The sequence below is a fragment of the Peromyscus californicus genome, unplaced genomic scaffold (assembly GCF_007827085.1).
Source record: "Peromyscus californicus insignis strain IS unplaced genomic scaffold, ASM782708v3 Scaffold_8__1_contigs__length_139910024, whole genome shotgun sequence".
NCBI lineage: Eukaryota > Metazoa > Chordata > Mammalia > Rodentia > Cricetidae > Peromyscus > Peromyscus californicus.
Window position 1 is genome coordinate 126,254,003 of NW_026294606.1, and position 26,982 is coordinate 126,280,984.

The 26,982-nt window shown below is 50.1% G+C and overlaps 1 protein-coding gene across 3 annotated transcripts in view; it reads right to left on the minus strand.

Annotated features, from left to right (window-relative positions):
- The window catches only part of Gpt2 (glutamic--pyruvic transaminase 2), a 34,882-nt gene extending 9,064 nt beyond the window's left edge, over nucleotides 1–25,818 (minus strand). Inside the window, exons 1-8 of one of the 3 annotated variants that reach the window (XM_052729413.1) lie at nucleotides 25,475–25,818; nucleotides 25,081–25,345; nucleotides 15,296–15,385; nucleotides 13,316–13,424; nucleotides 9,432–9,562; nucleotides 6,660–6,903; nucleotides 2,584–2,663; nucleotides 602–738 (exon numbers count right to left, since the gene is read on the minus strand). In XM_052729413.1, coding sequence (XP_052585373.1) covers nucleotides 602–738; nucleotides 2,584–2,663; nucleotides 6,660–6,903; nucleotides 9,432–9,562; nucleotides 13,316–13,424; nucleotides 15,296–15,385; nucleotides 25,081–25,323 — 1,034 coding nt within the window. In that variant the 5' untranslated portion in view covers nucleotides 25,324–25,345; nucleotides 25,475–25,818. The other 2 variants (XM_052729412.1, XM_052729411.1) reach the window with 2 other exon arrangements.
- Between the last annotated feature and the right edge of the window lie 1,164 nt (nucleotides 25,819–26,982).

A 26,982-nucleotide genomic window follows, 5' to 3' on the forward strand; every position in this document is an offset into this window, starting at 1 on the left:
CCACCCTCTGGCATTTCTACCTCCTCTGTGCCCTCAGTTCTCCACCTGTCACATGACTTTCCTCTTTGCCTAGTTCTTCACTCCTCGATAAGGTACTGGCTACGGACGGCAGGGTCCTCAGTGCTGCAAACCCAGAGTGCCAGGAAATGCTAGTCAAACAAAGATGGGCCCCAAACTGGCCCTTTGGCCTCATAATCGCCCCTGTGCTAAAGCAGCCTTGGACACAGAGTTGAGTCCACAGAGTTGGTCCACCCGACTCCTCTCCTCGTGGGCCCTCAGATTCCGTCCATGTTAGAGCAGAAGATTCCAAGCTCAGAGCTGCTAGAGGACCCTGTTTTCACTCCCATCACTTACTCGCAGTCTGGTTTCTTTTGAGCATGGCTGCATTTGACCTGAGCCCCTGCACAAGGATAGTTCTTACACTAGATTTGCCAGGGAGATGCAGCCTGTCTCCTGACTCTTACAGCAGCAGCAAAGGATAAGGGCTGCTTTCCCACCCTGTGGGTGGACCACAGGGCCAACGGAGGAGCAGGCAGACAGAGGAAGCAGGGCTGGGAAAACAGACCCACCAGCGGCAGAAGAGGAGGAGAGGTCAACGTACTCGCCCATGTAGCCCTTAGAGGTGGAATGGAAGGACGCGAGCTCCACGTTGCTGGAGTACTCATGCCCCATCTGGTAGAGCACTTTCTTAAAGGAATGGAATCTACAGTCAGGAGAGTACACGTTGTCCTGATACACCTGCAGGGGAAACATGACAGCTGCACTGAGTTCTCCTGGAAGCTATGAACAAATAAAGGCTGTGGCTGAGAGGAGCCAAGGGTCCACACCCAAGGGGGGTGCACAGGGTGAACCTGTTGTGCGTAGGTACAACGTGAAATAAGCACAGGTCATCAGATGTGGGTCACAAAGTCCAGTCTTGATCAAACCAACCAGCCCAGCTTCCAATGTTACTTCCACAGAGAAGCCAGAATGTGCCTGAAGGAACCTTTCAGAACAAGCAAGGGAAAAGCCTCAGACTGGATGCTTCAGCTGAAGACAGTTTAGGAGCTTCCCTGACATCTCCCACACTTCCCCCTACCCAATCTCTAGCCTGCCTGTCTAAGGCACTGGGCCAGTGATGACACCAGGGACTCCCATCCGCCCAAGCAAACTCTTCTTCTAAAGCATTGTTCACTCCTCTAGTGACAGAAAGTGTCAGCTGCCTCCTGTCCTCTGCTTTCTGTTTTAGGGGTAAACTCCATCGGGTGTCCTTTATGCCACTTACCAGGTTGGGAATCATTTGTCTTTGCCTCTGTTCTTTTTGCTAGAGCAGAACCCACACTCAGTTTGTTCTTCCCTGCCTCTAGATCTAGCACTCACAGCCTACACGTACCACCCTGCCTGTTCCATCATCAGGGAAATCGGCTTTCTAGACCAGTGGGGTAGTTAGTACATTGTCATAAGGAACCCCCGGGTCTCTCTGCAGCCTTTTTTCTTTAGAAATTAAGGTTTTTAGATCCATGATTAATTATGGCAATTTAAATGTGGTAATAGAGTGGAATGCTTAAGGAGAAAAGAAAGCAGTATTCTAGAAACTACGGCTAACCAGAAAACACGGAACGATGAAGGTAAAGTGGCAATGGAATATGATGGATCCTTTCTTCCGAAGCGGACAAAGAACGGGCAAGCCTAGGCCTCACGATTACAGACCCAAGATCCTCACAGGCTCGCAGACGGTCGGAGAGTAAGTGTGATAGACAATGAGAACTACAAAACTGCACCTTCAGAGTGGCATCAGCCATTTTTGACACAGGGCAGCTACACCCCACTCTTAGGTAGGAGCCCTTGGATTCCCTCAGGGACGGCCCTCCCTAGCTTTCTGGGTGGAAGTTTGGGAAGGGCAGAACAAACTTGCACCTTGCCCGGGCCTGGTCAATTTGCATGTTACAACCCCAGGCTATAGTGATTGGTTCAGTAATTGTGGCTCAAGCTGAACCAATCAGGTGTACACTTGCTGGAACTACAAGGATAAAAAGCTGCTTTCTAGGCTGGTAAGATAATCAGTCTGTGTATGAGGCTGACATACAGAAATGAAAGAAGGATGTGGAAGACATAGTTTGCATCTAGGGTCCAACCATATATCTGTGACCCTCCTCCTCCTCCTCCTCCTCCTCCTCCTCCCAGTTTAAAGTGATTTAAAGCTGACACCTGTAATGTCAACACTGGGAGACTGAGGCAGGAGGGTTGCTGTGAGTTTAAAGCCAGCCTGGCCTATACAGTAAGTTCTAGGGTAGCCTGGGTTACATAACAAAGTCTCAGTCTCCCTTTCTCCACATATATGGAGAATGTGTGTGTGTGTGTGTGTGTGTGTGTGTGTGTGTGTGTGTACACACTACAACTAGAGTCCAAGCCAACAGAGAGATAATTTTAGTCCCAAATTCATAGGTTAAGAATGAACATCCTCACCTTTGCTTACCCAGAATCACTCTGCCTAGAAAGTTCTCTCTGGCTATAGGATAATCAGACCTGGATCCCTCCCCTATTAGAGAAGGCTTGCCCCCTCCCTCTCTGAGCTTGCCCACCCATCTCTGGGACTGCTCTTACCTCATCAGCCAGGAGGAAAAGCTTCTCTTCCCAGGCAAAGTGAATCACATCTTCTATGCACTTTCTGCTTTGTACCTGGCCTACAAAATCCCCAAAAAAACCAACATGTAGGTTGTAATGCTACTCAAGTTGTCCCCAAGTAACGCTCCCACCCAAATCACTTGGGTGCTCTGAGTTCCCTGAAGAGCCCAGGAGACCACCCTCCTCCTACTTTCTCTGCCTAATTCAATGAAGTCAGGCATGGGCAAGGAAGAGTATTTCACACCTAACTTGTTCATTATTCTGACTGAGGTATGCACATGTGTGCATGATGTTTGTCTTTTCTGGAGGACAGAAAGGCATGAGCATGTCATGGTGAACAGGAAAATAAAACTGAAGGAGTTAATTTCGTCAGCTACCCCCAACTCCTATACTATGCACCAGCAGCAAGTAACGGAGGAAATTGCGCTGGTTGATATGGTAACTGAGCTGGAGTTACTGAAGAAGAACTGTGGGTGTCTTCCCAGAAAGGCAGGTGCACACGCCCACAAGGAAGCGACAGGCTTGTCCCAGCTCAGCTCATCGTTTACCCTCAGAGCTGGCAAGTGTTCAAAGCAGTACTTGCAGAATACCAAATGAATGAGCCGGGCTGGCATCTCCTGTCAGCTGCTACTGCAGACAGAACTGGCACCATCAGGGACCATGAGAGAGGGCACACTGCAGTGCTCCTTGGCCTCCTTCAGGACGTGCCTCAACACCAGCAGGGGAGACACCCACCACTCATGGCAGAGAATGGGGGCAAACAGCAAGATGGCTAAGTCAGCAGCCTATAGGCCCACCACAGGAGCAGAGAGCCAAGGGTAAGAAGACAGAAGTGGAGCTCTCCCTGTAGTTTCTCCTGCTCTGAGTGGGACATCAGGGGTTTCTGGTGTGCTCAATCTGGCCTGCTGACTTCTGTACTGTGTGTCCAGCATATCTATGTTGTGTTATACATATACGCACAAATATAAACATATATACATGTATTATTTCTGCATGTATAGCCATCTTAATGCAGAAAAGCATGTAGACTGTTTTCTTTTGGCTAAGAAGAAAAAAAATGTCATATACTTATGGATGATATGAAAAATGTCTATAAAAGTGTAGAAATGTATCTTATGATTCGGCCAGGATTTCTACCTTCCTCCTTAAGAATGAGCCAACTTCTTTAGTAAGGGACTGACTTTTCTTTGGCCATAGAGCGCCAGCCAGGCTTCATAAGAAGGAAGCTCAGGGCTCTGGGACTCCAGCAGAGTGGCAGGTCCTGGTTTCTATATGTTAGCAGCATTGCTCTCATAGACGGGGCTGGCCTCTCTGTGGGTAGAGCCTGCCTGCAAACCCTCTGTGAGTCTTGTCCTCTCCTACCTACATCCTATCGGAACACCAGCAGAGATGTGAGCACCGGAATATCCTAAACCATGTTCACAGACTGCTAAGGGGGACACAAGGAGAAACTGAAGGACCAGAGCCTTGAAAGGGCTTCAGCCTGGTGGAGGAAATGAGATCGAATGGATGCGAAAATTCCACTGATATACACGATGCACACTTGAAGATAAAGACAAGCTTATGTTTACCCAGGGCCTGGGATTCAGCAATCACTTAAGGCACAGCCACGAAGAGACAAACATGAACAGCTATGGAGAATAAGAGAAAGTCGTATATGGCTTTATAGGGGCCAGGCTATGCCCAGCTTGGGGTGACACAAGACACAGCTTTGATGCATCACACCAGAAGACGGGCCTAAGGAATTCCCCACAAACTGATGGGGACATCGGTGATTTTACCTCCTCGTGCCTGTAGCATACCACAGCTGTCTTGTGGAGACCCCGGCCCCAGCAGGAGATAGAAGGAATGGTGCTGGCCCAGACACACACCTCTAATCCAAGCACTGGGTATGCTGGAGCAGGAGGGTTGGGAGCTCTAGGCCAGCCTGTCAAGGACTTCCGAGTGAATAAGTAAAAGAGCTGTCTTATCAAAGTCCTAATGATCTGACTGGTTCTGAGATGGGCCAGTAAGTAGGACTCTCAGTGAAATCACAGGCAAAGATGGACTCTAAGGTTTCATCTGGGGAGCAAGGGATGGAGCTGCCGAAGGCCCTCCAAGGACAGATTCGCGAAAGGAGTCCAACTCAGTCGAGGACAGCAGAGCTGAGATGTGACCTGAGATCGCTTCCCCAATAATGCTGATTCAGGTGCCGCTTTACGACCAGACTTCAAGCTCCACCACAGGGCCTTTCAGTCTGGAGCCGGTTTTTCCTCTCGAAAGCCAAAGCGCCCTGGCTTAACCTCTCGGGCTCCTTTGACAGCTTTTAGCCAAGCTGGTTACGGTATGTGGTTGGGAAGCCTCCACTTCCCACCACCCCTCTCCTAGCAGCTGACTGACTTCCAAACATTGAAACCCCAGAACGAGGGCGGATGGCGCCTGCTCGTAAGTCACGCTTCTGAAGAATTACTTATAAGGCTGGGTGTGGTGGCGCACGCCTTCAATCCCAGCACTTGGGAGGCAGAGGCAGGCAGATCTCTGTGAGTTCGAGGCCAGCCTGGTCTACAGAGCGAGTTCCAGGACAGCAGAGGTTACAGAGTGAGACCCTGTCTCAAACAAACAAAGGAGAGAAAAAAAAAGAGAGAAAGAGAGAGAGGGAGGGAGGGAGGGAGGGAGGGAGGGAGGGAGAGAGAGCGAGAGAGAAAGAGAGAGAAAATTACTTATAATACACATTCACAGGATTCCTTTACTTAGAACAGGCAAGTCTTTGGTGGAGGTATGTTCTCCCAGGCAGGGAGGTAAAAAGATTTACATAAACACCGGAGCAGAAAATCCTGACTCAAAAGACAGGCCAGCGGCATATGCCTGTCATCCCCGCACTCAGAGGCTGAAGGAGGAGGACTGCTGTGACTCTGAGGCCCGCCTGGATGACACAGCACGTGCTAGACCAGCTAGGAATACACTGTCTCCAAAGACACAGACAAAAGAGGACAGACTCAGGAGCCGACTCAGCAGACAAACCTACTGTTCCAAGTGTGGCCCTGGGACCAGCAGAAGCGTCATCTTGGACTGGGTGGACCTGCCAGCTCTCCAGCCCTACCCCAGTCATCAAAACAGTGGTGAGCAGAGTCCACATTCTGCATTCTAACAAACTAGACATTTAGGAACCAGTGTCCTAAGGAAGTAGTTCTCATCAGCATTAAGAACACTGACATTTGGACTGGCCTGGGAGGTTTGCAAAGCTCGCTTTGTGATATTGATCTACAGCCTAATTGAGAACAGAGTTCTGTGTCATTTCCCTGACTGCATCATAGGTAGAACAGACTCTTCACCCCTCCTACAAGGCACGGGAGCATCCAAATCAGTGTCTGCACCGGGTGCACCTTTGCTGTGTTCAGGAATTAAAGTGGCTGCTTTCAGCTGATGGAAGCATCATTTCACGTTTCAGAGAAGCAGATTCCACCATCAATTCTGATGTATTTTGGCCCCAATCCAACTTAGCTCAACAAAGAAAGAGAAGGGAGTTCCTGTCCTCTCATCCAAATAGCCCTGGAAACACATGAACCAGCAGCTCGGGAGTGAAAACAGGCAGAACTGTATACTTTTTTTTTCTAAGGAAAACATGCAGAATTTGGGGTGCTTATCAACTTCTAGAAACAGGCTTATTTTTTCTTTTGTTTGTTTTTTAATACAGCATTTTCTTCTCAAAGAACCGGCCAAACTCCACGCACTGGCGTTCTGAAACCAGTTGAGAAAAACAAAAGGAAGTAAACATGAAATGCACCCCAGGCTGAATGGTGACAGTCTGTGTGAATTACCTGAGGAGGTGAGTCTTTACAAATGGAGGTAAAATAGGAAAAAGAACAGGTCCTGTTGGTAATACAACCCTAAAAACCACCTGCTCCTCATCTCCTGAGGTGGCCTGAGGCGAGTTTCACAGCTGTTAGCAAACGTGGGATGAATTGGGAAAGTGGGACAGAGAGAACCTTGTGTCACTTAATTCTTTCGGAGTCATGCATCCGGCATACCAGCCCCTCCACGCCCCTGAGAAAGTGGCAAGAGAGTGAAATGCAGACCTGTGGGGTTCCCAGGGTTGATAATGCAGAGAACTTTAGGGTCACAGTGGTCTTTGGCTTGCCGCACTGCCCGCCGGAGCTCGTCCACATTCAAGGCCCAGCAGTTCTCCTCGTCTAGGTAGTAGTTCACCTGGACGGCGTCCAGCTCGGAGATGACCGCAGAGTACAGAGGGTACTGTGGGATGGGGATCATCACGCCTGTCCGCGACTTGCCACCCCCGGAGACCAGGAGCTTCAGGATCGTCTGCAACAAAAAGTAACATCTACAGGGTCCCTGCTGCTGCTTCTCATCCTTCAAGAGGCCATGAGCAGACAAGCCTGAGGAGGGTCAGCCCCAGCTCTCCACCCACCCCACTGCCTGCTTCTAGTGTGACCCCCTGTTTCCTCAGCTGGAACATGAGGGGTGCTGTAGGCAATGCAAAACACAGAGTGTCTTCAAGTTCTTGACATATGAATGGCATGGAGTAAAGGACTGGATACTTGATAGGTATGGAGCAACACATGCATAATAACAGCACTTGGGTGGCTGAGGCAGGACCAGCTTGAGTTTGAGGCCAGCCTGGGCTACACTGTGAGATCCTATCTCAAAAGGCCTAACCAACCAACCACTTTCTAAAACAGTAGCCCAGCCAGTCTTGCCCTAGAACTATTCTGACTTCACCCTGAGATTCTCATTTGAACTCCACTTTATCAGCAAGCATCAGCTGCCCACACATGGCTAGACGGACTTCTAAATAGGAGACTGTTGAAACGGTATCACCAGCTACCAGGTGGCACTTTCACCTGTTTTCAAGTTAAGCAAGGCACATATTTATAGACATCGTGAGAAAACACGGGCATCCAGTGAGGTGTTGGGGAAAGTGGCAATAGTTCACTGAATTAGTAAGCCAAAATCTTCTGCAGGAAGACCTTCCATCTCACACGTGGGCACAGGGTCCACCTCAGGATCAATTCCTTGCTGCAAGAATCCCAACAGACTGGAAAGCATGATGATATTTACTGCCTCTGGACCTACTTCCTCATGGGCTCAAGTAGGAGATCAATGCTTCTACTTAAAGGCTCTGGGAAACAAACACTCAACATCAAAACAAGAGCCTGTGAGGTCAGGAGACCAAGAGCCCCGATAAGATGGAAAAGATAATCACAACAGCTCAAGTCGGGAGAATACATGAGCTAATGGCACTTAGTACAGAGCCGGAGCCGGAGAGAAACACGCCGAAAGTGGATGGAGGGCCAGGGTGTGTGCAGCTAAGTGGTACAGCACTTGCCTAGCACACTGAGGGCCAGATTTGATCCTCAGCACTGAAGAATAAACAGAACAAGCCAATAACAAAACCCCAGGAAGCCACGAGCCCTCTCCCCAAGCCTAGAATTCTAGACTTCAGCCACTTAACCACGATTCCAGTCCACCTGCCCTTTCGTGTCATCATTGACTCATCAGCCACGTAACCACTGATTCTAGTCCACATACCCCATGCCATTGCTGACTGGCTCCTAGCCTGGGCTAGCTCTTCTCTCACCTCTTAAGGGCTCCTGCTGTGGGATGGTCTGTATGTCAAATGTGTTGCTGATTGGTCAATAAATAAATCACTGATTGGCCCGTGGCCAGGCAGGAAGTATAGGTGGGACAAGGAGGAGAAAAATCTGGGAAGTGGAAGGATGAGGGAGACACTGCCAGCCGCCATCAGGACAAGGAAGATGTAAAGTACCGGTAAGCCACAAGCCACGTGGCAAGGTATAGATTAATAGAAATGGATTAATTTAAGCTGTAAGAACAGTTAGCAAGAAGCCTGCCACGGCCATACAGTTTGTAACCAATATAAGTCTCTGTGTTTACTTGGTCGGGTTTGAGTGGCTGTGGGACTGGCAGGTGACAGAGATTTATCCTGACTGTGGGCCAGGCAGGAAAACTCTAACTACAGGCTCCTTCATTTCAGGTTACTTAGCTCCTTCTGCCCAGACCCGAGTTGAACTATGGATTGAATCATGTGGCCTCCCTCCCTTTACTGAAGTGTCAAGGTTTCTCTATTCTTCTTGGGATGACCTAAATCCTCCGCATGGCTTCCAGGACCCTACAGAACTCCGTCATTACTTGTTTCCCTGGTCCTATTTCCGGTAACTATCCCTCACTGTGTGAGCTCACCCACCTTGAATTCATTTCCAAAACAGTAAGCCTCTTTCCAGATCAAGATCTTTTCATACAATGATCTTCAGCTTAGAAAACTCCCCTGTCTCCCACCCTCCCCAAGCATTCCTGCATCTTTTAGACTTTTCCAGAGGAGCCTTCTACAGTCCCTGCTGCGACCAGTACAGCACTTGTCTTTCTTTTCACTATAGAACAGAAAACTCATGAGCTGACCTTTATGTACATGGTGTTAATGCTAGAATGTCATAGAACATCGGCATGTTGGCAGAGGCCAAGTGGTGAACCTGGTTCCCTAAGGTCTCCCCAGCACCTCGCACAATGCCTAGCAGAGGAGGAACACCAGTATGTGCTGACAACAGAGAGGCCAAGGGGCACCCTCAAGCCTCCTATAGCTCCCCACCAGTCAGACCTGCTGGTGGATCCCTGCAGGGCAATTGAAACTGCAGTTGTTCCAGGGTCATGAAACTATCAGGCACTAGAAGCTACTGGGACAGGGGTACCAGCGGGTGACCCACTCTGCCCACCCAGTCTGTCTCCTGGCCAGCTAGTTCAAACAGCTCTAACTTGCAAGGCTGCTCTTCACACGAGTGAACTCTGGGATAAGAATGGACCATCTCTGCACATACAGAAATACCGTCGCTAGCTCCAGTGGTCAGGTAAATGTTGTCTGGGTCTGCAGGCACACCATCTCTCCTGGTGATAAAGGCTGCCACATCTTCACGGATACAGTTCACACCCTGGCTGGCACTGTAAGATCCTGTGAGACAAAAAGCAAGATAATGATTAGAGGCAAGATGTCTCGTTCCACACAGTGGGTGTGACATCCATGTGATTAACTAGGAATAAAGATGGCCGTGGACACTAAGTAGGGCCTCTTTCCTGCTGCTCTGGGTTCTGGAACTGTGGCAAGGTGCTTACCTATTTATTTGGGCTCATCCACCCATCCACCCAACTCTCCACCCAATGTTTACTGAGCATTTATTATACGGTAAGCCCTGGCTTCTAATGTCTCGAGTAGTGCCCATACCTGGGATACAGACATGATTTATGACACCAGTACCCATTAGATCTGGGGTTTCTATGCTTTAGTTAGTTCCTTACACATGGTTTTACAGAACTTGAGAGAATGGGTTAACACTAGTACTCCAAAATAGTTCAGGACTCTTAAGTGGCACCAACACAGATCCTGGAGACTGATCCTAGAGTATCTGGTCACCACTGACCCCTCCACACTACACTTCTGCTTAGAAGTCGCTCCCCGGAGTGAGTGCTCATCTACTTTTCAGTTTATAAACTGGCACATCACCATTGCCAGACTCCCTAGCCACCCTGAATAACCTAGTCCCTTTCACTAGATCACACTGTCCTGCACCTCAAGGGCTTTACCCAGGCTGCTCCCTGACTGGAAGGCATCTGCGAATTCTCTTCTGCTCAACCTCCTCTTGAGCTTGAATGTCACCCTGTCCCCTTGTTTTCTTTCTGGTGTTTTGAGATGGGGTCTCTACATCTAGCCCAGGCTGGCCTGGAAGTCACCATGTAAACCACACTGGACTGTCTGCCTCTGCCTCCTGAACACTGAGATTAAAGGTGTGTACCATCACACCAAGCTCCAATCTGTTTTCTTAAACTCTCCCTCTACATTTGGACCCCTTGATGTAATCCTATAGCTTTATGTCCCTTCTCCAATAAGTCATGAAAGCTGGGAATGACATATAAAATTCATAGTAATTATTTTCTTAAGAATTACATATATGTGTGTGTATCTATGTGTGGGTATATGCACGTGAGTGCAGGCGCCTGCTGAAGCCCGAATTGTTGGACACTCCTCTACCCCTGGAGCAAGAGTTAAAGGCAGTTTTGAGCAGCCTTGACATGGGTGCTGGGAACTGACCTCCAGTCCTCTGCAAAAACAGTACTTAACGTAACATGCTCTTAACGGCTAAGCCGTCTCTACTGCCCCTGACTATCGTTAGTGTCTGCTTCTCTCAAAAGAGGCAGGACGCTCCATGAGCACAGACACTATTCACCCCAATCACTTGTGTCCCTCAGTGTGAGGAATAGCACCTGGTACATGCTATGTGCCCAGAGTCAGGCTAGACAGAGCTCAAGCTCCCACCTCCTCCTGGGTATTTAGTATCCAGGACACAACCTAAGGACTGAACTACGTGTCAGATGGGCAATAAAGAAAGCACTAGCAAGAAACATTTTTTTTTTTTTTGACAGGGTGTCTCTATTTAGCTCTGGTTGATCTCAAATTGATCTGCCTGACTCTGCCTCGTGACTACTGGAATTAAAGGGCATGTCACCACGCCCTACCAAGTAAGAAATGATTTTAAAGGTCATGAGAAAAACATGGGTGAACTTTAAGACTTCACGTGCAAGGCCTAGAAAAACAGCTCAGCAGTGAGGAGGACCAGCTGTCCTTGCAGAGGACCCAGATTCAATCCTCAGCACTCATGTGGTGGCTCGCTGCCCCCTGGAACTGCAGTTCCAGGGAATTCAACACCCCTTCTGGCCCCATAGGCACTGCACACCCAGGGCACACACAGAGAAGCAGGCATAAACATACACATTTCAACACATTTCAAAACGGACTGGAGAGATGGTCCAGTGGTTAAGAACACTGACTACTCTTCCAAAGGACCTGGGTTCAACTCCCAGCACCCACATGGTGGCTCACAACCATCTATAACTCCAAGTTCCAGGAGACCCAATGCCCCCTCCTACCTCCACAGACACAAGGCTCACAAATGGTGCACAGACATACGTGCAGGCAAAATGCCCATATGCAAAATACAAAACAAAAATGTTTGAAATTAGAAAACTTCATGTACATATTTAGTAATTCGTACTCTAGTCAGCACGCTCCTAGAGGACACTGACACCCTCCACTTCCTTTTACTTCTATAGTAGTCTGGGCTGCCGAAGGCTCAGCCGGCCAACGCGCCACCTCACATCGTATTACCCTTGTAACCACACTAACTGCTCCTTGCAGTGGACAGGACCTGGCTACCTCTCTCCATCTAATAAGAGGCTCTAGCAGACACATCAGCCTTTCTAACAAGTCCCGGAGATGGAGACAAAATACTTCCTAGTTGAAAGATAAGAAGGACGGCTCAGAATGCATTTCCCTCATCTGTGTTCATGAGTTCCTGGGACAGAGCCCAGTGTAGGCCACAAAGCCCTTATGGTCTACTAGTGTCTCGCTATAACACCCCAAGACAACCCTTCCGTAGACATAGCCTCTCACCTACCCCCTAGCTCTAGCTGACAAGGAGGGACAAAACTCAGATAAGGTTTAGTGGGTGGAACAAAGGCCCATTCCCTACCCCCTCACATCAGACACACTTAAAGCAAACTCTCCTTCTCCTTCTCCTGCCTCTCCAGTGGAGATCTCAGGGCCATCGGGTCTCTGAGAAATACATTTGTCCTCCGTGCTGGGCAGAGAGTACAGGACAAGAAATGCTTCTGCACCACATGATTTAGACCTCAGGTGGGCAGTCAGGGAAGCAGGGGGCACTGGCTGTTCCTAAGAGAGATACCACAGTGCCCAAATCAAGAGTGCCAATAGGGTCACCAGGGCCAGCAGGTAAGCACAGAGCCCATAAGAGACAGAGCAGAAAGGGGAGAGGGAATGGGGAGGGAGGCAGAGACCAAGGGGCTGTTCCCTGACTGAGCAATTCAGAAAACTATCTGTCTCATTCTTGACTCTAGGTCTCAGGACATTAGGGCACATATCCTAAGAAAGCTTTAAGAACAACTGGGTTTTTGATTGAGACATGCTGTGCAGGCACTGGGGAAAGTGGGGGAAGAAATAAACAGGCAAGAGAACAAGATGAGAACAAAGAGCTAGGGGCCAAGCGGTGGATTCTAAGCAGGGTAGGGAGGGAGGATATCATTTTCACATCTACAGAGGCCAAATTCAGAGTCTCCTTGCATGGAGGCAGAGGGCACCTGCTTCTATCAGGAGGCAGACTGCTGGGCCTGGGCCTGGACTCTCCACAAAGAGGAACAGAGGTAGGCTGGAAGGGATACAACAGAGTGGGAGGGGTAATGGGGACACTTATACAGAAGAAAGCCAAACAAAGCGGCACAGAGGGGACCTGGATGCTTCCTGTCCTCAGAAAGCGGCAGCCATTTCTCAGACAATGCCACAGACACAAGAACCTTGAGCAAGGCTGAGAACTTCCCTTTTATTTAGCCTCCAGCTGGTCACTGAACTAAACCTCTGCCAGCCCAACAAACCCAAATCCAGAAGAATGGAGGTAGGTACCTGTACTTGAGTATCCGACCCACCAAGATGGCATGTATACCGCTGACTTAGTAAATTAGAGGGAGGAAGAGCAGGCACATCTGCACATCAGCCACATCTGCACACACTCTGCATATCAGCACCGTTCACACACACAGCACAGCCACCTCATAGCCCTTTGCTTGGTGATGGGCCCAGACCCCTCCTGGAACCCACATTCATTTCACATCCTTGAGGACCTTGCAAGTTGGGTCTCACCCAAGCTGTTTCCACCACAGGCCTGCAGGATCCTCCGGGCTCTCTTCTTCGCATCTTCTGGGAAGCTGGGGCTGCTCAGCAGGTTTGGATAGGTGCAGAGTGCCATCACCTAAAGAAAGAGGGTACAGCTGAGCTTATAATATGGTACCCCAAGCCCAGAGGGCACTGGGCAAGGTACAATGAGAAGACGACAACTCCAAACGCCATGCCGCAGCACGCCTTTCCGCCAGAGCCGAGGCTGTGGAAGCTGAGGGTAGCAAACAGGAAGGAAGATGCTGGCTCTCTGAAGCAGCAGTGATTCTGATGGCCAAGGCACCACTCCCAAGGCTTGGCCCAAGGATGAGGTGCCCGAAGAGCAGCCACGGCAGAGTGTGAGAGTGCCCTGGCCTCCACTCACCCATGAAGAACACTGGACCCAAACATTCAGGATCATAAGAACTAGAGGGTCTCCTGGGTAAGGGGCCAGGCCTCTCTCTGTGGGCAGCAAAATCTCGCTGACAGGAAGAAGGCTGTAACACCCCTGCAGACACACAGCCTGAAGCCCTTTTCAGCCTCCTCTTCCTCTAGACTAATCTTCATATCCGAAAGCCGGAAAGGCTTGTTCCTCCCTGTAACATAAAATCACCCTAAACACATGCACTGAGAGGATTAACCAAGGCATGGTGACAAGGTGCCAGCAAAACCCAGCACACCTGTCTAAAGCTGGCAGCTGAGGAACCAAGCCAGGCTCACTACAGGGGAGAACAGGGCAAAGCTCTGATACCAGTCAGGTGACTAACCCGCTTCTTGGCTTTTCCTCCTCTGGATAATGAGCAATAACCTAGCCTACCCCTCTCACAGGGGCATCATGAAGACCAGAGCAGGCAGAAGAAGGTTACAAGTGGCTGACGCCATGCAAGACAAGTTAGGACAACTGGGGTCCAGGGTTGGGTTGGCTTTGGGGATGAGTTTGAGAGCCGGGAAAGGTTAAGTACTGTTGGGAACCTACTCACGACCTGAGACCAGGTCCACATCTGGAACCTCTGCTGACAAGCAAGGATCTCAGCCTTCCTCCTGCTTCTGCTCTGACAGAACTACTGCTTGTCTCCCCACTTCCGCATCCTGGGCCCTAATCCACTCATATCACAGTCCTCCAAAGGTCAGCAGAAATGGTGGCAGGACATTCCTCAGACCAGGACGAGCTGTATGCTCTCCTCTGTTTACAGGGGCTGTGGCTGAGGCCTTTTAGTCCCCAACAGTCCTAAGGCGAGGGGAGCCCCCACTCTGTGCCACTTCTGAAGGTAGTAGGGAAAAGGGAAAGTTCATTACCTGCCCTGCCTGTGAACCTTAACCACACACAGTACTCCAAAACAGGCCCAATCCTTCTCCAGGAAAAAGCTTTCCATAGCTAGGTCTCCTACTCCTGATCAGGGTGCCCGGTGGCATTTTCCTACCATGCTTTCCCTCTTTCTAGCCTGTTGATCCTGCACTGTTAGCTCACACATTTTGTCACCGATGCTCAGACATAAACACTGAAACCCACCATCACCTGGAACCCTTACGAGGGAGAGGAGCTATACTGCAGGCGACTGAGAGCGGGAGACGGTAACAGCTATAGCCTGAACTGTCTGCTGGGCTGGAGGAAGCCCTCCATTGGCCCTCCAAGGCACCCTGATGATTTCCACTTGCACAAAGCCAGCCAGCACTCAAACCCAGGGGCTCCCTTTGGGTTGTATTTTCACCATGGCATTACCCCGCCCCCACCTGGGCACCGAAGAAGAGCCTTCCTGGAAGCTTCCTACCCCTGACCACCCCAAAAGGGTTAAGGCATTTTTGATAACCTTGGAAGGAGATTGCTGAAAGAAATAGGGAACATCAGGAGCCTGAAAGGGCTGCTAGTTCTGTGGCACATCCCTCAGGGATTCTAGTGTTTTGCTGTACTGGCCCCTCCCAGGTTCTAGTTTAGGGCTCCAGGAGGCCTGTTCCTGAGGGCTGGCTCACCTGACGAAGGAAGGTGATTGGCTGCTGGCCCATAGCATGGGCATCCCCAATGTTGGCTCGGATTACCTCGGTGAATGGTTTTTTGATACCCTGCAGAGAGAAGGTGACAGGTGGTTATTTAACAACTCTTAGACCCTACATTCCCGAGGCCAAGTTGTAGAATTACCACAAGATATTAATAAGCAATCCTATTTTGAGCCTCACCAAATGTCACGCAGTGTTAACTAAGCCTGTGACATGCCCAGTCCCATTTAATCTTCACAACCATTTCCATGAAGCAGAGCCAGCAGCAACCCCATTCCACAATGAGGGAACTGAGGTTCCAAAAGATGAACAAACTCGCTCGGTGTCACACAACTGATAAACACAAGCATTAGGATTAGAACTCTGGAAGCCAGGCCCCAGGATGCTCTGCTCTATCGCCCGCCTGTCCGCCCTGGCTCCTGCCCCCTTTCTGGACAAACTGGAAGAGCTGTTAGGTGGCTGGCGCATCCTGAGGCAGCTCCACAGCCTGTCACTCCACCGGGATGTCCAAAAGAAGGCCCTGGGACCAAAGTGGTGGTAGAGAAGTGGCAGAGGCCAGCAGCAAAACATGACAAATGCCAGGGAGGAAGAGCCTCAATGTCCCTGTCCCCTGTGAGACACTGAGTTCATGGGCCCCTCTGGAAGAGGTCCATCCCTGGGAATTAGGTCCTGGCCTTGTTCTCTCGCAACCCTGGTTTTGCAGAATGGCTAGTTTGCTTTTCTTTCTTTTTTAGCAGAAAGGATAAAAGACAATGAAGTGAGCACTAGACAGGAACCACAGAGGGACTAACTGGGAGGCAGAGGCAGATCTCTGAGTTCGAGGCCAGCCTGGTCTACAGAGTGAGTTCCAGGACAGCCAGGGCTATAGAGAGAAACCCTGTCTAAAAAAAACAAAACAAAACAAAAACAAAAAACAAAACAAGGCCGGGCGGTGGTGGCGCACGCCTTTAATCCCAGCACTCGGGAGGCAGAGTCAGGCGGATCTCTGTGAGTTCGAGGCCAGCCTGGTCTCCAAAGCGAGTTCCAGGAAAGGCGCAAAGCTACAGAGAAACCCTGTCTCGAAAAACCAAAAAAAAAAAAAAAAAAAAAACAAAACAAAACAAAACAAAACAAAAAGATTGGATGACACGAGGGAGGAAGTCAGAGACAGACACTTCAGCTGCTACCAAGGTAAAATGGATCACGGAGATGTGGAAACGTGGGATTCTACACAGCTCCCCAATAAATCCAAAATTAGCTTCTGGAGGAATAGACTAGAGAGGTTTAAAGACCTCCCTGGGTGACTGAAAAGATAATCAGGAGCAAACAGCAGCTTACACAGCTAGTCCAGGAAGGGGGCCAGAGTGTCACTGGAGGAAGAAGGGATAAGGTGGGAGGCCTGGCTACCTCCCCGTTTCCAGCGGTGCGTTCCCAGACACAATACTTAAAGATCCACTTCTATGTTTTTGACCCTGGAGAAGCTTGTTCTGTGTGTGTGTGTGTGTGTGTGTGTGTGTGTGTGTGTGTGTGTGTACAAGTGTATCTGTGTGTCTGCACATGTGTATGCATGTACGCGAACCACGCTTGAGCATGGGCAAACGGAGAGGCCAGAAGAGCATTTTAGCTATTTTCCATAGCTCTCCACCTTGTTGCTCCGAGACAGTATGTCTCACTGCCCCTGGAAGTCGCTGTTTTGGGGCCAGGCCGACAGCCAGCCAGCCCTGGCACTCCTTTCGTCTCTGTTCCCACCAGCACTGGGGTTTCAGGTACAGGTGGGACCAGGCCTGGCTTTTTGCTTGGGCGCTGGGGATTTGAACTCAGGCTCATGCTTACATAATGGGCACTCACTCAGTCTTCCCTTTGGCCCTCCCCACCATGCTTTCTGTTACGATCAGTAATGTACCCCTCAACTAAAATAAATAAATAAAAGGACAGTGGGCTCCAGAAACAAAAGCAGCTGCCAAGTAGGCTTTTTTCCTGAACCTCGTTTGTAGCCCTTATTTACAAGGCATAGTAGGCCGGGTAAAGAAGCCTAGAAAGGGCCTCCGAGCTTCACAAACAGAGCCCGAGTCTCTGAAAGGTGTGTCTGGGAGACAGGGGACCCTGCAAACGCCTTGTGTCCCATCTTTTGAGCTAGTCAGAGATGGCCAAGATGGAGTTTTTTTTTTTTTTTTTCCTGGCAGTCAAACATCTCTAGACCAAGGCAGGTAGTGGCAGCATGTGCTGCACCAGGCTGGGTCGGGGTGAGAGCAGGAGAGTTGGGCACGCAGCTACAAGGCTCACCCTACAGGTGGGAGCCAAGAAGGCTGGAGGGGCTATGAGAAGGCTACCTAAGTCACTACGTACGAAAGGCAGGCCCACCCCCACTCTCCACCTCCCCATCCCCACCCCCCCACCCCCGAGCACTGGCCTGGGTTCCTGTTGAGGAGTCCTACATCAGCCTTTAAATCATTGTAGATCTAAGCCTACAGCTACTGAACATAGGTGACTTCTGTCTGTGGTATGGCCAGAGCCTATTCTTCAGTAAGAAATAAATCTGTCACCGCCAAGAAGACCAAGACTCAACACACAGTTATAGGCCTGGGCCCTGGGCCAGGCCAATACAGAAGAGAATAATGCCTGGAATCCAGCCCTGACGTCCCTTCCCTGTGCCCTTCCCCTAGCACCATTTAGCCAATTCAGGGCCTGCTGACACAAAGCCTGGGAACACCAAGCACCCCCTTTCTTGGGTCTTTGTGCCTACAGACCATGGACACTTCACATGATAGATGAGCTGGGGCCAGGAAAGCAGTTCCCTTGAATAGACAAGCAGCCCATTCTACACAGCCAAGAGCAACCCGAAGTGCCTATCCAGGCCCAGTATGTACACTCAGTGGTGCCACTGCCCCCAGCTCAGCACCTTGACAGAGGGGCTAACAAGCATGCAGCATTCTGGTTGTCCCTCAGAGCATTCTAGAGTTCATCTGTCTACTGCACTTTCCCATGTCCAAGCCCCAGCTGCATCCCAACGGCACTAAGAGGGTCCAGGGGATGGTGTTCTCTTCCTACCACTTGGACTTAGGCAGGGGTCAATAGTGGTGAAACATTTCTCCAGAGGAAGAAAGAAAAAGATGAATCATTGTCCTTCCAGTTCACAGCCCAGCACCTGTAAAGGTCACCGGACTAGCAGACCAGTCAAACAGGGACAAGGCTGAGGAGATGGCTCAGGCGGGTACAATGACCTGAGCTCGATCCCCAGAATCACACTGAAAAAAACCTCAAATGCAACGATGTATGTTTGCAATCTCAGCGCTGGGGAGCGAAGACAAGTGAGCTCCCAGGGTTCACCAGCCTAGATGACTCAATGAGTTCCAGGCAAATGGGAGCCCCGTCTCACAATCTAAGATGCACAGCATCCAAAGAATGACTCCAATGTTGTCCTATGGCTTCTACATGCACCCTACATTTGTACGTACGTACGTACGTACGTGCGTGCGTGCGCGCGCGCGCACACACACACACACACACACACGAGGAAAACGCTATTAAAAGGAGCTAATCAGGTATGATGGCACATGCCTTTAATCCCAGGGCTTAGGAGGCATGCGCAGGTATTCTCAGCGGCTAGAAGAAGTTATCAGATCCCTTGGAGTTCAAGTTACAGGTAGTTGTGAGCTTCCCAATATAGATTCTGGGAATCAAATCTGGATCCTCTGTAAGAGCAGCAAGTACTCTTAACCACTGAGCCGTCTCTCCAGCCCCCATGTTGAACATCTTAAATAGGCACGCTTTGTGTCTGCCAGTTATGCAGTTATGCACGCCCCGACAGAGTTGGAGAGGAGGCAGGCACAAGGGCAAGTTCACTTCCTTGTTCAAGGGATGGCCCAGTCACTTCCTGAGAGAGACCTGTGCTCAAGAAGACCAGTCTCCCTTTTGTTCAACAAATATTCCCATAGAGCAAACGGGCCAGTGAGAGAAGGCAGGTGGGGACCAGAGAGAAAACCAAAGCAAACACAGGAAGAAGAAGAAGTGGTACAGAGCTACAGAGATGGCTCAGCCGAGAAGAGGACCCGAGTTCAGTTCCCAGCACTCATGGCCAGCAGCTCACAACTGTCTGTAACTCCTGCTCCACGCCTTCTGGCCTCGGTGGGAACCTCTACTAACATACACTTGAACACACACACAAATACATCTTTACCAAAAGTGGATACAGGAAAGGGGTTGGGTACAGGGTGGGAGCAAGGCCTTTCCAGACCCCAGAAACCTTGTATGAAAGGTCCCTCCCTCCCAGATTCAAATGGACAATTAATCAGACTAGAGTAGGCAAGAAGTCCTGAAAGACGCTCTGAAGACAAAATCCTGTCAGGTCCTACGGGTCCTGAAAACAGGTATAGTTCACAGAAGACGCTAACACAATGCAAGCCCCCTGATCCCCACAGACAACCGGGGAAATCAAGATTCATACGGAGCAGAATTGGAAAGATGGCCCAGCAGAAAAGAGCAATTGCTGCTATTTCTGAAGACCTAGGTTTGGTTCCCAGCACCCACACAGTGGCTCACGACTATCTCTAACTCCAGTTCCAGAGGATCTGACACCCTTTTCTGGCCTCACAGGCACCAGACACCCACACGGTATATATACATACAGACAGACAAAACACACATACACATAAAAACAATAAAAATTTTATAGTAAATAAATCTAAGCCGGGAGGTGATGGCACACGCCTTTAATCCCAGCACTCAGGAGGCAGAGGCAGGCGGATCTTTGTGAGTTCAAGGCCAGCCTGGTCTATGGAGCGAGATCCAGGAAAGGCGAAAGCTACACAGAGAATCCCTGTCTCGAAAAACCAAAAAATAAATAAAATAAAATAAATCTAAAAGCTCAATGATTTCCATTCAGGGTCTCTATTCTAGCAAAGCCACAGCTGACCTAGGAAGCCCCACACCGAGAGATTCAGAGATAGGAAAACATCTTCTACACTTCTACACCCAAGCAATTTGTAACAGTATGAGAAAAAGCAGGGCAATGGTGGCATATTCATTTAATCCCAGGTAATCTGTGAGTTCCAGGCCAGCCTGGTCTACAGAACAAGTTCCAGGGCAGCCAAAGCTAAAGCTACACAGAGAAACCCTGTCTTGAAAAACAAAAACAAAAAAAAGTTTGAGAACAAAGAGGGGTCTTGCTGTGCTGTCCGGAGCTCCTGGACTCAAGGGATCCTTCTGCCTCAGTCATTTGAGTAGATGGGACTGCAGGCTTTGCCACACTGGCCTGAGAACAAAGACTGTTTAACAATTTTAATTAGCTTCTGTTTAAACTGCAAACCCGTTTGTGAAGAAGAGTGAACGGAGGCCAACACACTCTGGATGAACTGCCCGAGGGCCACAGCCCTTATGTCTGGGATGTGGGTCTGCCACCAGTATAGATGGGTGCAGGATTCATCCTGTCAAGGAAATCTTATAATTTTCTTCTTTATTTTTCAATTTTCCTTTTCTTTTGAGACAGGGTCTTACTTGTAGCCTTGGCTGCTTGGTTGACCTGGAACTCACTATGTAGACCAGGTTGACCTCAAATCCTCAGATGATATCCACCTGCCTCAGCCTCCCCAGTGCTGGGATTAAAGATGTGCACCATCACACCTGGTAATCTTCCATATTTTAAAGTAAAATCTAAAGTCTGAAAATGACCAGTGAGATTCAACCTCTTGAATCTCACTTAGCACACCCAGGGCTATGAATTTTATCCAGCTAACGACAGCCACGTGCTAGGACGCCATGTGTACACGCAACACACACTGATGGTAACACAAGTAACCAGTCTTTCCTAATTCTAAAGCTTTGGCTTTTTGTGAGCTTTCGGTTTTTTGTTTTATTGACTTTGTATGTATTCCTGTAGGTGCAGGTGTGTATATGTGTGCAGCTGGAGGTCACAGGTCAACTTTGGGTGTGGTAATCCCCCTGTCTCAGACTCCCCAAGTAGCTAGATTTACAGCCCCACCCCCACCCCACCCCTCGCGGGTGTTTGCTTTTACAATTGGAAAAGTAAAGCCATTCCTTCGCTTTACGGTGCCAAGTCCTGATCCCTGTCCTTAAACAAGCAACATAAAAAAGAACTGGGTTGAGCAAACTGTCAGGTCCTTTCAAACCCTTAAGTGCAGCTTACAAAAAGGTGCTGCTCCCAATGAACAACAGAGTCTGAAACCCCACAGCAGGCTCTCCCGTGGTGGAGCTGCTCTCAGGGAGAAATGGCCCCTGGCCTGGCTCTTACCCCTTAGCCTCTTCCCCTCTTCCTTCAGGCTACCTTATCAGAGAAGCAAAAGCATGGGGACTCAGCCCTGCCAGCCACCCTGAAAACAAACACCAGGCCACGTGTCCAGCCGGTACAATCGGCAAGCACTCCCTGAAACAATTCCATAGGCAGCATAAGGCGCTGGGACCCATCACAGAGGTCACCTCGGTTCCCTGAGGATGAGGCTTAGAGAATGCAACAAGTGGGTCAGCTAAGCTGTTTGCCTCCTTTAGACAGGGAAAGTGATGCCCAAAGAATACACGGAATTTGCCCGGAGTCTGCATACGCCATGCAAACCTCTTGACCAGATAAACCCCTTAGAATATTCATTCCATTTAGACTGCTATAATTCAAAACAGAGGCAGAAAAAACAAGCCTGTGCAAAGCCAACACAAACAAAAAATAAATAAAAATAAACAGGGCTCAGATTACAGCGCTAGGTCAATGGTAGAGAGCTTGCCTAGCATTACTAAAGCCCTAAATTCAAGTCCCCAGCACCAACCAGCACCCTTCCAAAAGAAAAGAAACAACACTCAAAGATGCCCGACAGAGAGGGCGTGGTGCACACCTTTAATCTCTGTACTTGGAAAGCAGAAGTAGGTGGATGGACCTCTGTGAGTTCTCAGCCAGCCTGATCTACATAGAAAGTTCCAGTTCTGTTAAGACTACATGGTGAGCACCTGTCTTAAAACAAAAACAGATATCAGAGAATGTAGGTGGACAGAGAGAGCTTCTCAGCTAACTTGGGGGGCTCAAACTGGCTCAAATTTCAGGATTGCTTCTGGCCCAATGACCATGACATGTATCTACCTGAGCTATATACCACTGCTGGAAACCCTTCTTACGCCCCCATGTCCAGCCAAGATGCATGGAGTTGCATGGTAAAGTCCTGAGTCATCCAAATGACTTCTGTCTGTCTTCTCCATCTCATTCACCCTGCCTCCTTCTGCCACAGGCTTCTACTGAGTGCATCGGCCCCTCCCCCAAACCTAGAACTTCCCAACTTCCCGACACTGATCACAGCCTTGCCTGCTCTTGGAACATTCACACATATTCTCTGCCTGCTGAAAACATCCCACCAAACCTTAATAAACTGGGGGAGACGAGACTGGACTAACAACATGGCAGTCTGAAAGTAAAGCCAGTGTTCCCTTGGTCCTCATCATCCTCTACTTTATGGAGTCAACACGGAAGCTGCTATTTCGCAAAAGGTAGAGATAATTCCTGGAATCTCTCCCAGCTCTGGAACCAGAGAAATCAGCTGTGACGTGATAAAACAGGGAACACTTTAATCCTAGCTTTGTTTTAGCAGAGAGACTGTTGCCTCAAGGAGGGACAGCTGCAGCCTCCCAGATACCAAATTTCGGAAGGGAAAAGCACATGCTCTATGCCCACCAGCGTGGCAAGCAGGCACAGAATGGAGCCCAGCCTTCTCTGGGCCAACCGATAAACAGCCCTGCGAGGTAGAGATGCTGCAGGGGTTAACAGCACATTCTGCTCTTGCAGAGGACTCCAGTTCAGTTCCCACATTAGGTAGCTCACTAGCGCCTGTAACTTCAGCTTCCAAGAAGATCCAACTCCTGTTTTGTTTTGTTTTTTTGAGACAGGGTTTCTCTGTGTAGCTTTGGCTGTTCTGGAACTCGCTCTGTAGACCAGGCTGGCCTCGAACTCAGAGATCCACCTGCCTCTGCCTCCTGAGTGCTGGGATTAAAGGCGTGTGTCATACCCCATATCCCCCAGCGAAGTTCAACTTCTGGTCTCCATGGGCCCCCCGAACTCATGAGCACATAACTACACACACACATATTTTAAAAATAATAAAAATAAATCTTAAAAACAAAACAAAAACAAAAACCCAGTCCCACAAAGGGTCGGCAACAGACACTGAGCTCCCATTTGTCTCACTCACTGTCTGAGTAGAACTGAGTGTCTGAGGAGGTATTGGTAGGCCTCATCAAACTCCATGGAAAGAGGAGACCCTGAGAGTTCCTCTCATTTGTTCAAGGATACTGAGTGACCACACTATCCTGGAGACACTGGGATCTGGTGACTCTGGGAACAAAATCAAGAAACCCTCCCATCTGTCCACATTCTGGGTCAGAATGAACAATCTGCTAACATTTTAGTTTGCTTTCTTTCTTTCTTCTTCTTCTTCTTCTTTTTTTTGTTTTTTGTCTTTTGTTTTTTTGTTTTTGATAAAGGGTTTCACTGTGTAGCCCTGCCTGTCCTGGAACTCACGCTGTAGACCAGGCTGGCCTTGAACTCACAGAGATCCACTTGCCTCTGCCTCCCTGAACAATGGGACTAAAGGCATGGGCCACCATCCCCCTGGGTAACATTTTCTTATTAATCTTTTTGTTGTTGTTGTTTTTTCGAGACAGGGTTTCTCTGTGTAGTTTTGGTGCCTGTCCTGGAACTCACACTGTAGACCAGGCTGGCCTTGAACTCACAGAGATCTGCCTGGCTCTGCCTCCTAAGTGCTGGGATTAAAGGCGTGCGCCGCCGCCGCCGCCGCCACCCGCCGCCGCCGCCCGCCGCCACCACCACCACCCAGCTATTCATCTTAGGAGTGTTTCCTTTTGACGTTCCCTCTTAACTCTGCCTTCCAAATTCCACCCAGGTTAAAACTCAGTTTCCTAGCAGGGCACTGTGGCATGTGCCTGAATGCCCCAACACATGGGAGGTGGAGACATGAGGATGTGAAGTTCAAGGCCAACTGGGCTGCAACAGCCAGACCTTGTCCCCAGAACAAAGAACTTGGTTTCGTCCAAGGGCAAGTCTTACATACAGCCAAGCCACCCTGGTTGGGGCAGGGTGAGATCATCCCACAATTTTTACAACAGCTATGAACTCAGGCCAACATCCCTGACACCACCAAGATGAAGTCCCAGGGTCGCCTTATTAAGGTCACAAGGACCCAACTCTCTGACTATAGCAGTCACGGTTCTCGGGGTACAAAAGAAGGAATTCTTCCAGTCTCTTCTGCAGAGTCCCATTCTTGTCAAGCAACTGTGGCTGGCAAAGACCCAACGGGCCTCAGCCTGAAAAGAGGTTCGGGAACAAACTAACCGCACAATCTCCCTTCCTCCCTCCGCTCCTACCTTACTAGGTTTTCTTCTCACCACCCCCAGGCTCTTTCTTCTTACTTTCTTCAAAGCACTTATTCACTATCTGAAACTCTCACTTCCATATTCACTTGTTTTCCTCCTTCCAAGGGATCTTGGTTCCACCAGGACACTTAGGGAACATGCAGTGCCTGGCAGCATAGGCCGCTCAATAATTGGGTACAATTCAACAAGTGAACCGTCGGAAGGCCTCACTTTGTGCCAGATGCGGAGCACTGGTGGGTGACGGGCGAGAGAGGGGGCGTTCTCTTGTTCCAGCCCAAAATGGCACAATGAAGAAGCTGGAAGCCGGGGATGGAGGTCCTGCTGGAGGACCCCAGAGGGATTTCCTAAGGCTCTTCCCGCCACGAGCGCCCCCTGGCCTCGCGCCCCGCAGGCCCCGCGCTCACCCGCTGCAGCTCCATCTCGATCTCGCCGGCCTTGAGCACGATGGGTCCGCGCACCGCGTACTCCACCGCCTTCACCTGCGGGTTCATGGACTCCAGAGTGAGGATGCGGTCCCGAGGGCTGCGCTCCGGTCGCACCTTGAGCGCCGCGGAGGCTTCGGCTGCAGCGCTGCTGTGACTACGGCCCCAGGGGCCCGAGGCGCGGGGGCAGGAGCCCCGCCGCACCAGCACCGCTGCCCGCTGCATCCCGAACCTGCCGAGGAGAACCCTGGTCCAGAAAGAACAAGAGCAAGACATCGCGCACAGCCCCGGGTGGACACTAGTGCCCCAAGAGCCCAAGGCTCTGGGCCAGCAACGCCAGCCTAGCTCCAGGGCTGGATTCCCACCCCCTGGTTACCGGGACACCGCACCGCGCCACTGCAGCACTAAGACGCTGCACCGCTGGGTGGCCGGGGCTGAAGCTAAGGTGCGAATGCAACGTGCCTGTCGCCGCCGGACCGCCCGCACCGCTCCGGTTAGTGAGCGCCTGGGCTGCTCCCAAGCTGAGTGGCCGGCCACCGCATCCCGGCGCCAGGCACCCGCACCTCCTGGCCCCCTGCATTCGCACACCCACCGCCGCCGGCTCCGCCTCGGGCCTGCGCGCTGGCTTCTGGGTCTTGTAGTTGTCTTGGTTGGACCAACGATGCTGTGAGGAGCCAGATAAACTACAAGTCCTCTAAGGCCTGGCGCAGGCCCGACCGAGCTGTGCAGGGGGCGGGGAGTGGTCGCCTGGGCGGGCTCTTGTGGGGACAGAGAATCCCGACTGTACAGCGGCAGCTGTCCTTTCCAGAGGCTTTGGAATTTAGTTATTTGCTGCTTGGCTGCTTCTCCCTAGTCGCAGACTCCGCCTCCCTCCACCCTCACCTCGCGACACCTACGGGGACGTGGACGGCGAGGTGATGCAGCCTTCGCCTTGAGTTTCATCATCCAGGCCATATGGTTCTACTGGCCGGCCGCTCAGGGGCAGCTGGTTAGGGAGTAGGGCCACTACGACTTGATATGCCACCCCGGCTTCTTCTCATTTTCAGTGTTCTTGTCAGCAAAGAGCTGGGGGCAGGGGGGATATCAGAAAGGACCACACACCGAGTGGTAAGATTTTTCAGTACCACTGTCTGAAGCCTCACCTATATTATTTCCATTTTATTTTCTTTCTATCCTTTCCCGCATCTAAAATTACCTCGTTTAGATACTCCTCACGTGCTCGTGCTCAGAAGGGCAGGAACAATGTCTTTCTTGCCTGTTTTCACATCTCTAGCACATAGGCACTTAGTAAATATTTGTTGAACAATGAATGCACAGGACATGGTGGCAATTACTTTGGGCAAAAGTATCCAGCCAGTAGGGTCCTTCACACGTGCGCTTTGAATGTGCGGAGCAAGCTTGGGACAAGACTAGGTTGGGTGTGCAATTGGTGCAAATGTAGGGTCACCCAGGCTGAGCCACAAACATCTACAAAGAGGACATGGTGGAGGAGGCACTTCCCTTCTCTCTGCCTCAGACTCCCCATCTGCAAAATAAATTGGGTTAAATGGCCTGTCTTTTCCCTTGTTGCCTTGGAAATTGTGTGATTCTGGGAGTGTTCTGACAGAACAACCCAGGGCTTGCACAGCCCCAACAAACAGACACATAAGGCTTGTGAAAGTTGGGGAGAGGAGAGGCTGAATGAATACATCAGTGTAGGGGAAACAGTGGTGGGAAATCGGGGGGCTGAGAATAACTTCATACAACCACTTCTTTTTAAAAACATGTAATTTAATTAAATTTATTTATTTATTTATCGTGTGTGTTGTTGTTTTTCCTACAAGTATGTCTGTATGAGGGTGCCAGATGCCCTGGAACTGGAGTTACTGACATGTGAGCTGTTAT